The 12,310-nt window shown below is 45.1% G+C and overlaps 1 protein-coding gene across 2 annotated transcripts in view; it reads left to right on the top strand.

The window, feature by feature from the left end:
* The window catches only part of LOC136944719 (plexin-A1-like), a 162,544-nt gene that overhangs the window by 131,784 nt on the left and 18,450 nt on the right, over positions 1-12,310 (top strand). For both annotated transcript variants that reach the window (XM_067238635.1, XM_067238705.1), the window contains 6 exons: positions 3,620-3,771; positions 5,989-6,112; positions 6,517-6,653; positions 8,794-8,961; positions 10,702-10,795; positions 11,743-11,979. In XM_067238635.1, coding sequence (XP_067094736.1) covers positions 3,620-3,771; positions 5,989-6,112; positions 6,517-6,653; positions 8,794-8,961; positions 10,702-10,795; positions 11,743-11,979 — 912 coding nt within the window. The remainder of the gene's footprint in view (positions 1-3,619; positions 3,772-5,988; positions 6,113-6,516; positions 6,654-8,793; positions 8,962-10,701; positions 10,796-11,742; positions 11,980-12,310) is intronic.

The raw sequence follows: 12,310 nt of genomic DNA, 5'->3' as shown, positions 1-12,310 counted from the left end.
ATAATTTCTGGAATCTCTTCATGTCCATCTGTGCCATGATAATATGGAGAACCGGACATTGTATAAAGTTGGAAGTCGTCAGGTGTCTTAATCGGGACCAAAGAAAATGTATGTGCTGCTGTTGGTAAAGGCCTACAAATGTTTAAACACAATCACCGCCATGTTTCACTGCACTAAATGATTGAGCCATGGACCTCAAGCCACCAACAGGCACTGCACTATTAATTGCCTCTAATGGGCACTGCTCTAGGGTGCAACTACCGCTGACGGGCACTGAACAAGTATTTGTTATTTTTCATGCCTGGTCCCGAGAGAAAGTGGTATTTTTAGATGGCCAGCAATATTTTCTTAGTCCAACATTCTACTATAGATTAATTGGTCTCCCATTCTGAAAAAGAAAACAAAAAGAAAACAACGTTCTCCCCTGAGACTTATATTCACTATAAAATACGTCCGTCAACACACACACACGCACATGCTAAACCTTGGAATAAATACACACACATACCCAACTCTAGCTCAGCACATACAGTACAGTACAGTACAGTACTGTGTGTGTGTGTTTGTCTGAAGTATGCACCCAGTGTCACTTGCCGTGTACTGCCTCCACTGTCGCAGTGTTGGCCTTGCCTTCTGCTCGGCCACCATCATCCATCATCTAGCCGCCCAGTCCGCCAAGGGGATACAGAGGAACATTAAGACCACCCCTTGGAAACCAATTAAAACGTTGTTATTGTGTGTATGTATGTGCATGCCTGTGTATATGATTGTATGAACATCAGAGCTGCGTGGGGGCAGCAAAATGCCTGGGTGTTTTTTGTGTATGTGTGTGTGTGTGACTGATTGCTCTCTGCTGGAACTACTGCAGTGACAGACGTCTTATTTTCACTCACACATTATGCCTCACATATTATGCTGAAATGTTGGCTTTTTGTTTAACATGGCTGGGTTAGCCCCACTCTCCCTGTTTTGCCATTTATCTTTTCTTTCCATCTCTCCTCCATCTGCAGAAACTAAGAAAGCCTCCCTCTTCTTCTCAAAGCCTCCCCATTGCTTTCCCTTAATTTCAGTCAATCGCTACCTTTCTCCTCCACTCACACTCTCCCGTCCCCCTCTCTCTGTCTCCTTCTTTCTCAATCTCACTCCCTACCTCTCCCCCTCCATCTCTCTTTCTCTCTCTCTCTCTCCCTCTCTCTCTCTCTCTCTCTCTCTCTCTCTCTCTCTCTCTCTCTCTCTCTCTCTCTCTCTCTCTCTCTCTCTCTCTCTCTCTCTCTCTCTCTCTCTCTCTCTCTTTCTCTCTCTCTATCTCTGTCTCTCACTCTCTCACTCTCTCACCCTCTCTCTAGCTCTCTCTCCCACCCATCTCTTCCCTCTCTTTTCTCTCGTCTTTCTCTCATTTTCCCTAAGTCCCTCTCTCCATGTCTCTCTTCCTTTCTCAATTTTTTCCCTCTCTCTCCCTCTCCTTACACCTTTTTCTCCTACCACTGCCGATGCTTGTAGAGTGGAAAAAAAAGTCCCTTCTGTTAGATGGTGTATTGATCTGGCCCTAGTGATTGGACACTTGTTCCAGCACTGCTCCATCCACCAATGTGTTACAGGCCCAGAGAAACAGTCCCAATTACAACAGCTACGAATTGAAATGTTGCCTGTGTTAGACCAAGTAAATTGTGTTCAATTTTTATTCGTAGTTTTAGGAGTTTCTCTACTAATGCTCTAATGGAATTTAGTCTGTTTTCTCCGTTAACATTTCAAAATGCATTCCTGACCGCAACTGTCGAACAGCATTATTTAAATACTGCGTGTAACCACCAGTTTGATTCTGTGCCCAACCTTCACACATCCACAATTGTTGGCGCCCATCTTCCTCCCTCTCTGATCCCCTGCCCCCTTACTGTCTTTTTATCTGCTCTTTCTTAACTCTTACTTTTGCTCTTTCTTTCTTTTGCTCATTCTTTCTCCTGTTTGCTTTCTTGGGCTCTCTTGTTCTCAATTTTTTTCTTGCTCTTGTTCTATCTTTCTCTCACTTCCTCCCTTTCTCTCTTTCCCTCTCCATTCTCTGAGTGGCCTCTCTTTCCCTCTCTTTCATATCACTGATAAGAGAGCGCTGGCTAGTGTGTTCCATCTCAGCATCAGCCTCTCCAGTTGTTACCAAGATATTATCTCTCCACACACGCTGCCTGCACACTGATCCAGCACAATAGGCCCTGCACACACAAACACACACACACACATTCACACAAAGACAGAATTGTGCCAAGCCGAAACTGCAATTCAAAAGTGTCTCATTTCTTGCACGTGCGCAAAAGCATTGAGTCTTTGTTTCCTGACAGCAGTGCGCTTGATGATAACAGCAGGAGTGTTTCATTTGACGCTTCGTCCGTGCTCGCTGTTGTTCTTTGGAGGGAAAAAAATCCTCAGACAGAGTATCCATTTTTTTCTTTCTTCAAAGACATCCTTTTTTTCCTCAGACAGAGCATCCATTTTGAGTTATTTGTGTGGCATACCACAGCTATGGCAAACTGCATGAGACTGCCTTCAGGAACTTTGTTGCTTGACTGCAAAGGAACAGTTTCTCTTGTGTGCGAGGGGACAGAAGGGACAAATCAGGCCACAACCGCTGTCGGGCTCTTAGAGAAAATGACCTGTCATTTTAGCATTATGTCGTTCTAGCACAGACCAGCCAACTCCGAGTCCTCAGTCACCAGTGTTTGTTTTAGTGCTGAGTCACGGCACACCTGTCGCCCCGACTGGTAGTCCGTTCCTCGGCACTAATTACATTAGAATGACCCTGCTGTGCACAGGCGCACACGCTTCTTCTGTCTCTCTCACGCACACACAAGAGCGGTCAAGAAGGGCAGCGGGATGGGTATATTTCCTGTGTGTTTGTGTTTGAAAGGGGCCGGAGCTGAGCAACAGTGATTATTCTTCATCTGCTTGATGGGGGGCTGATAAGGTTATTGAGAGGTAAGCAGCTGCAGCTGTGTGTGTGCACATGTGTGTGTGTCAGTGTGTGTGCATGTGTTTAAAAGACAGAGAAAGAGAAATATGTGCAATTTCTCTCCCATAGTCCATATTTCACCGTACACGGTGAGGTCAAAGAGCCACCTTACACACGTACACGGCAAGGGGAGGGGTCAGAGACAAACAGACCTTCCCCTCCCCCCTTCCCTTCCCTCCATTACTAATCCAATTAACTGGGGCCTTAATCATGATAGTGATGAATTATGAGGACAGGGCCATTGTCTACGCTTGGGCCAAATGAATGGTACCGTGATTAGCAGAGAAGGGGCGGAGAAAACTTGGGGGTGGGGGGAGGGAGAGGCAGATGTGGGGAGTCCATTAACGTGCCCCTTTAGGCACAGTGATGAATGTTGGAAGTTCAGCAAAAGAACCCCACTAATATCATTTTAAATTGGGGTGCGGGGGGGGGGGGGGGGGGGTCATTTGTTTTTGTTAAATTCTTGTTTCAGGATCAAACTGGATTATGTTCAGATTCCCAATGACAGGTATCGAGCGATTCAGGCTGCAAAGAAATTGACCGCTGACCCTTCTATTTAATAACCGTGGTGTGGCTTTTTCCTCACCCTTCTCCTCTCTCGCTTTCTTACCCACTCTACAGCTGTTCCCAGAGACAGGGCCCAGACAGGGAGGTACCATGTTGACCATCACAGGAGAGAACCTGGGCCTGCAGTTCAAGGACATCCAGACGGGGGTTCGCATCGGCAAGGTCGCCTGTAATCCTGTGGAGGAGCAGTACATAAGTGCTGAGCAGTGAGTGTCTTTCTCTTTACTGTGTCTGTCTCTTTGTTTCGCTCCATCTAATCTCTCTCTATCTTTCTGATTTCTTGTCTTTCATCTCTCTCATTGATCATGTTTTTTTGTTTTGTTTTGTTGCTCTATCCGTCTCTTTTTCTCTACCCTTTCTCTCTCTCTTATTCTCTCTTTTTCTATTTCTATGTCACATACAATTTTTTTTTTTTTTATCTTTCTCAACTGCGGACACTCCCCAAACTCTCTTCTTATCCTTCCCAAACCTCCATACTGACACCTTATATCCAACGGCATAACCCAAAATCCGAGTTGTCAGTAAAAGAAAAGAAAGGCTGCAAATGGTTCAAACTCGCCTCCCAAGGTGCTTCAAACTTCCCTGGCCAACTGCACCTTGTTAAAGTTAACTGCTGTCTAGCTTTCATAGAAAGGAGAACCGCGTCAATCACTCACCAAGCGCTGCAGTATCTACGAATGATCTCATCTTGAAATATGAAAAAACATATCTTACTTAGAAATGCAATATATTTAAACCAATCTTCAAATATCTCCCTCTCAACCACACTGCTCGTCACTTCCTGCCGTTTGACCCTGCCGACCCCATATCTGCGCTCGCTTGTTGCCATGGTGCGATGGCATGCTTTCTGTGGTGTAAGCTGTAGGTAGCGATTAGAGGTGGCGTGGGTCTCATCATGGCTGCCCACGCCCCCAGCTGTCAGCTGTAATGAAGGAGGCGGGCCAGAGACCACTTAACTGACAGGCGGGGTTGTAGGTCAGGGGAGGGCGTGCGTTCTTGTCTCTAAGACAGCAGTTTGAGCAGGTTTCGAGAGGGGGGAGTTGGGTGGAGCTTAGGCTTTGTACTCACACACAGTCAAACGCACATACACACACTTGTTTCTTTATGGAGACAGGTGTGTGGGTATAATAAAGGGGTATGCACTGTGGCAGTGCATGCACGCACACATGTTCAAGTAGCAGCAAATGTAATATTCATACAGATACTGGTAGTCACATCAAAACCTGACAGAGATTCAATCTATCTCTTCCTAAATGTACACGCACACTAGCTTCTTTCCCTCATACAGTTAAACTGTGTTAGCTCAGTGCTAATGATGCTAGCTAGAAAGCTCCATTTGTTCAATTCCATCTCCAGATATGTCCTAACCTCCCTTGTCATGGCTCATATACAGCCAGGTAAACAAAATGATAACAAGCGAGCGCCGTTTCCGCTGCAGTGAACAGAGCGGTTGTCGTGGTCACCTGCAGGGAGGACAAAAATGAGAGGTGGGGGGGGGCGAGGGGGCGAGTTAATAACTCATCGACGTGGCGAGCGTATAGATGGGTAGGATATGAGCTTGTTCAATTCATCAGCCGCTCTCACTTAAACCCGGCTCTCTCCTCGCTCATGCTGTGGCGCTCTCTCTCTTTCTCTATCTCTCTCTCTCTCTCTCTCTCTCTCTCTCTCTCTCTCTCTCTCTCTATGTCATTCGTTCTCTCTGGCTAATTAACAGTCCTGTGTGTTTGTGGCAAGTGAAACATGAGGTGTGCGTGTGCATTCCTCTATGTGCATGCGTGAGTGTGCGCGCATGCTCCCGTCTGTTCTCCGCGAGAGTCTGCTCTCGGCCCTAGGGGGCTACCCACCACCTCCGCTGACACCCCCCCTCATCGTCAATCACTCCTCAAATGGATTTTCGTTTGGCCTGCCTACTGCCCAGGGCCAAGTACAAGGCTTATGGTTTTATAATATCCACTAATGCACCTATGCAGGGACAAAATCGAGCCGCCCACTCCCTCGTACTCCAGGTGAAGTGGATATGGACACAAAAGCTCTCTCATTAGGGTACAGCTATGCGACTGTGACTGGCAGCGCAAGGGGTGATTATCAGTCGTAGTATTGTCTGGGGCAAGGACAGGGCTGATAATTCGGTTCGCTATGGGCATGCAGTTCTCGATGTCACCTCACTTTGTTCAATCTTTTTCTCAATTTCGCTCTCGCTTCCTCTCTCTATTTCTCTCTCTCTCTCAAGTGATTCTTAATAACCTAATAATAAGTAATGTCAAAGGTGTTTCAAATGGCTAGTATTTAGTAGTTTTGACTTTTAGAAATGCCTCTTTCTTTTTCCCCCCCTTTTCATCTTTTCTTGTTTTATAAAAAAGACTGCTAGCCTAAATTTCTAAATAACTGTACCTCTCTCTGTCACTCTATTCCCCTTTCATCAGGATTGTGTGTAAGCTGAATGACGCAACAGGTTACAGAGTTCAGGAAGCTCATGTTGAGGTGTGTGTGAGGGACTGCACACACCTGGACTACAAAGCCATTTCCCCGAAGGCTTTCACATTTGTGGTAAGTGTCTATCTGTTTGTTTGTTTGTGTCTGTCTGTTTGTCCGTTTGAGTGTCTGTGCTAGCTAAGGTTCCTGATTATGGCACTGCATCCATCTCACCCATACCACAACAAATGTATTGCCTTCCAAAAACCAATATTGGCCAGGTTTCCCAGATTCGTTAAGAAGCTCTTAACGCTAAGAGCTTCTTAGGAGCGTTCTAAGAGCGTTCTAGAGCGTTATTAGAACGCTCTTAAGAAGCTCTTAGCGTTAAGAGCTTCTTAACGAATCTGGGAAACCCGGCCATTATAAGCATCTTAAGTTTGCCTAAATCTTTATATGTATCTCAATACATCATTATTGCCTGAATACAACATGACAAAAAGCAAACTTACCTGTTCTGTCTTGTCTGGGTCTCTCCTCAGTCACCATATTTCATGCGAGTGCAGCCCTCCAACGGCCCCCTCTCCGGGGGCACCAGGATCACCATTGAGGGGAGCCACCTCAACGCAGGAAGCGCTGTGATGGTCAAGATAGGACTCCATCCTTGCCACTTTGAGAGGTGAGAAGTTACATTTTATTTGTCGATTTTAAGCATTGCTCCTTTTTTGGGGGGGGGGTCTTTGTTTTGTGGATATGGATAATAGGCGTAAACAGACAGACACAGATATAGATCATTTGATTGTTTCTGCAGGTATATACTGGATATCTATTTGTTTCTTGATAAGTACTATCTATATTTCAGTGTTAAACTACATTTAAACATTATGTGCAATACTGCCAATCATCGGTTTATGTAGTGGGCAAGAATGCTGCCAGCCTCGCAGTTTGACAATTGACAATTGTCAATACGTGTACTCGTATGGCGGTGGGGTGTGTATCACTCACTGCTTAGAATATGTCAACACCCCCCCCAAAAAACAACATATCCCCTTTCAGGGATTTTGTTCTCCGAAATAGAGAGTGAAAGCAGTGAATAGAAAGCCCTTTTCGAAGTGTACCAGTGTACCGGTTGTACTACAAATCGAACTACTGTCATATCCAGTCAAGGTTTCATACAATCGGGTTTGTTTGTAAAGCCATGTGCGAATTCACCCAGCATGTGTGTGGTATGAGTCACCGGATGTGTGGCACCGCTGCATGGCGAGCTAAGATCCCTTTGCGTTCTTCAGGTGCACAGATTGTGCACACAACCCGTGATCACAGCGCTCAAGCAGAATCTTTTGTCAGGCATTTTTTTGTTAATCAATGGAAAAGCCTCAAGAAAAGGGTGCTACATTTGATTATTGAGATGTACCCATGGCAAACAAAGGACCTCTTCTTTACCGGCCTGGCGTACCCGCTGGCAGCAGTCTGTCACAGCGGTCACCATGGACATGTTTATCTCCGTACCTCACAGTGTAGGAGAAACATCCCACTGATGTTTTTTTTTTTTTTGTCTTAGCATTCAGGCAGGCCACCGCTTTAATCAAAGCCTATTTACCCAAGTCATTCATCCCCTTATCTCCCTCTGCAACCACTTTTCTCTTTCTTTTTCTCTTTCGCTCCCTACCTCTGTTTCTCTCTCTCTTTCTCTTGTTCTCTCTTTACCTCAATTTCTCTCTCTCCCTCTGTCTCCTATTCTCTTTGTGGTGGTGGACAACAACCTTGTCAAAATATATACGGCATGCAGTGGGAATGAGCGCCACCCGAGTGCTGTGAGAACTGTTTCCGTGGCAACGTGACACAAGCGGAATGCCAAAAACCTCTGCTGGTGGTTTTTTTTTGTCTCGCTTCTCTGTGCACACCTTTTCAGCAAAGGCCCACTGAAAGACTGGGCATCAAAATTGCTTCTTATGAGACAACAGGGACACTCTGGGCAAAAAAAGAGAAAACTATCCCTGGTTAATGTTTGCCTTCCACTTAGTTCCTCCAGAGATGCAGGTGTATCAATAGAATGTTGGTCTCCATCCCTCACCCCCTCCATCCCTCCCTCTATTCCCATCCCTCTTATGTCTCTCCCAAAGCTTGATTTTCACCACAGACAACGAATTTATGTGCAGAGTAGTGTACACGCATTGTCTATTGTCTAGATATACGCAGAGTGAACTGAGTGTCTGTAATATCACGGCATATATGCCAACGTTCAATCTCTCCGTGTACTTACTGACATAAACGCAGGCCTATTCATCTGTCCATGCAACAAACATGTACTTACAAATGTTCACATATACATACGCACACGCATGGTTACTCCTAGATATGAATCAGCCAGTCTTTGCTGTCTCTGCTCTGCCATCAACAAAAAACACATTTCCTCAAAGGAGCAATGATCTAAGGAGCCGTAGAAAAGTGGAAAGTTTTTTTGCCGGCAGCAGAAACTTTCACAACACCACACATCTGGCTGAGTGTATTTGCGGGGAGTTGCATCACATAGTGATGACCGGTGTGCTCTGCCTCTCCAAATCCGTCAAAGAGAGATGGAGGAGCGGGAGGGAGCAGGTCTTTGAAGCAGCCCTCTGTAATGTGGGCTGATGAAACCGTAGTTGGCTGGCCCAGAAAGATGCTGGCACGCTCTCCGGTTTTATACATAGTGTGTGTGTTTCTGTATGCGCGTCAGTTTGTGGGTAGGTGCACTCCTGTGTGTGTGGTTGTGCTTTATGTGTGTGCATGACATGCTCCTCGCATCACTGATATGGCACATCAACCCTCTTATCTTTCAGACGGACCGCCAGGGAGATAGTGTGTGTGACGCCTACGGGCCAGACCACAGGCAACACCCCGGTCATGGTTGACATCAATGCCGCCGAGCTGCGTAACCCCGAGGTCAAGTTCAACTACACGGACGACCCCACCATCCTCAAGATTGAACCTGACTGGAGCATCGCCAGGTAGGAAGACACATGATGGCACGAAGACTGCGCCTGGAAGCCGAATGGCCTGCTGACCTTTAATACATGTTCATGCCCATCGAGACCGGTTACAAATCCCAGTGTTTGGAGTATCTTAGCCTTTCTGCTACCTGCTTAATGACACTGTTGACTTCCCTCCTGCTCAAATCAATTGAATAGTAATAAGAAGGGGTGTGCTGCTTCTTTTTAGACATTTATGTGTGTAAAAGGAAGGGGGCAATCTTCAAGGGCAGACCTGTGCTATGCAAGTTACTTCACATCCCTTGTCTGAGTTTAAACTTTTTCCATGTTCAATGTCTAGGTTCCTTTTAAAATGCCCCCGCTTGAGACAGTCATTTTATTTCACAAAATGTTCTTTACCGTTTATTGTGTGTGCTGTCGATATGGTAGATATGCCTGTAAATATTGTTTAGCTTATTCAAATTAAATGGAGCACAAGGCTGGAAGCTATAATGTACAGAGCAAGGAAGCAAACAGCAAGTTGTGTACAGAGCAGGAAGTGGATTGAGATGCTAATGGTCTCACTAGCATGACCTAGAAACTGGGGTACCGTAAATGTTCACTTACAGCCACTCATTTACTCAAGTATTATTTGTTCTGTAAACTTTCGATCCATTGTTTATTTTTATTGTGTAACAATTAAGTTTTAGCCTAATTGCTGCCCTCCTGTTTGGTGGCTTCTCACTAGTCTCGGAGGAAGTGCTACTCTAGGCCAGTTGAAAGCTGTGCTTACATCTCCGAAGCAATTTTGTTTGTGCACCCCTTAGTGACCTTATTTCATACATCGTTTCAAACACCAACATCTGCCAACATCCTGAATCTTGATAAGACACTTAAAGCTTCCTTGTAAACATCCACAGTTCAGCATAGAAAGCTCATATTATGCAGTTGAAAGTATCACTTTAGACCGAATCTTTGTTCTTTTTCTACAATCATGCAGTGCTATCCACACACACACGTTTTTTCCCCTTCTACTTCAAACTACTGTTCCATTGACTTGCACTCTATCTTTCTTCTAGCGCACCACCTTAACATCCCAAATGCACCATCCAGAACTCCAGACAAGGCCTGGGGTTGGCATAGACCCTTCTCCCTAGATACATGCTCCATCTGGTCCCTTTGAAATAGCACCAAATTTCTAGATGTTCTGCCTGGCTGGCCTGTCCCTTTTGTCTGTTGAAATAAATAAATAAAATTAGTCCACAAATTAATTGGGAAGGGAGATACATTTCCTCGCTACGTATCAGTGATAACTTAATAACACCACAGAACGATGTCAAGGTGATTTACAGCAGACGTTTCTGTACACCAACTACATTGACATTAAAAATAAAGTGAAGAGGGAAATTACTTATTGCAAGGTATTTCAGGGATAAAAATTACATATGACACTCCCCTGAAGCCAAAATTAGCTTTTAACATTCAAGTAGGGGCACTTGTATTTCTATCATTACCTGAGAATGAGCAAAATGAATTGGTATCAAATTCTACGGCGAGAGTAGCATTAACATTCATGCTTTGACTGGAGGGTACATTTTTCCCTTGGAATAAGGAGATATATTAACGTATGTGTTATCTGGTGCATTTTCTGAGGAGATCTTTCATAAACCTTTAAGATATCACACAAATGGGCCCATTTTGCAGGTGTCAGATCATTACTGAGCTGTTCATCCGTGATCAGTTTTGTAATTTGGTTGTGGCTATTTTCCTCTCTTACAGTGGTGGAACTCTCTTGACCATCACTGGCACCAACCTGGCAACCATCAAAGAGCCAAAGATGAGAGCCAAATATGGGGGAGCCAAGTCTGTCAATGTAAGTGTTTGACCTGCACGAATAGTTATTGATAAAATGGGGAAGCATAAACATACACACAATCATACACACAAAGACACACCCACATACAACTTAACGGTCACTCAGCCTAAAGCCTGTTTATGTGTGCTTTTGATGTTGAATCTCTTTTTAGTCGGTTAACCTTTGAAATGTCAACCAGCAATAAACCAGTGCTGGCAAATCCCTGTCTCACCTAGCACTACGGGGCTGGGATAACCTTTTCTCCTAGTCGTCCCTTCCCCTGTACCTGAGGAAAACATTCCCTTCATTTCCATTGTCCCCTCAGTTATGTGCATTTTCTTTGACCTATAAACATAGTTTGTTTCCGTGTCTCATTGTGCGGTTTCAAACCTCGTTAGCATGCGGGGGCTAACACACGGTGATAAGTAACATGCCGGAGGGAGGTTGAAGGCTTATTCATGAAAAAGCTCAAACATATCCAACAGATTCCGTACTGTGCTGTTTATATCGTGTTTGTTTCAGATGCTAACCTGAGTTTTTTGGGGTCTACAGGAACTAAGGTCATTATATCAGCCATGATTAAAGCCCGGTTATTACTAAGACTTGTTGTCTGTTATACAGTAGCTACCATGAGTACACAGCAGCATGTTGTTGCTGTGTTTCTAATACATTTTATATACTAGCTTAGCAACAAATAACCTTAAAAGATCAACTTTTTAAAATAGTCAAAGACCAACTTTAATATTTTTTCCCCCTTGAAGAGAAAGCATGGTTTGTAGGTTTGTAATCCTCTCTCTCTCTCTCTCTCTCTCTCTCTCTCTCTCTCTCTCTCTCTCTCTCTCTCTCTCTCTCTCTCTCTCTCTCCTCTCTCCCTCTATGCCTCTCTCTCATGCTCCCTCTATGCCTCTCTCTCGTGCTCCCTCTATGCCTCTCTCTCGTGCTCCCTCTATGCCTCTCTCTATCAGAACTGCACAGTGCTGAACAACACAGTCATGGTCTGCCTGGCGCCCTCTGTGGCCGGCTCAGAGAAGGGCTTCTACGAGGCAGGCAGCAGCCCTGACGAGATTGGCTTCATCATGGACGACGTGCGCTCCACTCTGGTGGTCAACGAGACCTTCAGCTTCTACCCCGACCCTGTGTTTGAGCCCCTCAGCCTCTCCGGTATAATGGAGCTAAAACCTGGCTCTCCACTTATCCTCAAGGTAAGAGGCCGATATGGAGATGAGAGATAGGCCCCACGGTGGAGGTGTAGGACGGCTATGGTGGAACACATACTGAAGGGGCCCACCATGTAGGAATATGGACTGAGTGTGGAAATAAAGGTTATAGTAGAGAATATATAGGCCATGATTGATTGTGAGTTATATGGGGGGAAAAGGATATGGGTGAACGTCTAAAGCTGATATTGTAGGGTGGGCCCCAGTGTGGAGGAAGGAAATGACAGAGAGCAAGAGAAAAATAAAGGACTGTGATAAGGTTTCTTTTAGATAGGGTTTATTTTACAGTAGGAAGCCCCAGGGTGGAGGAATCCTC

Source organism: Osmerus mordax, chromosome 1, assembly GCF_038355195.1.
Source record: "Osmerus mordax isolate fOsmMor3 chromosome 1, fOsmMor3.pri, whole genome shotgun sequence".
NCBI lineage: Eukaryota > Metazoa > Chordata > Actinopteri > Osmeriformes > Osmeridae > Osmerus > Osmerus mordax.
This window is presented reverse-complemented; position numbering and strand designations above follow the sequence as displayed.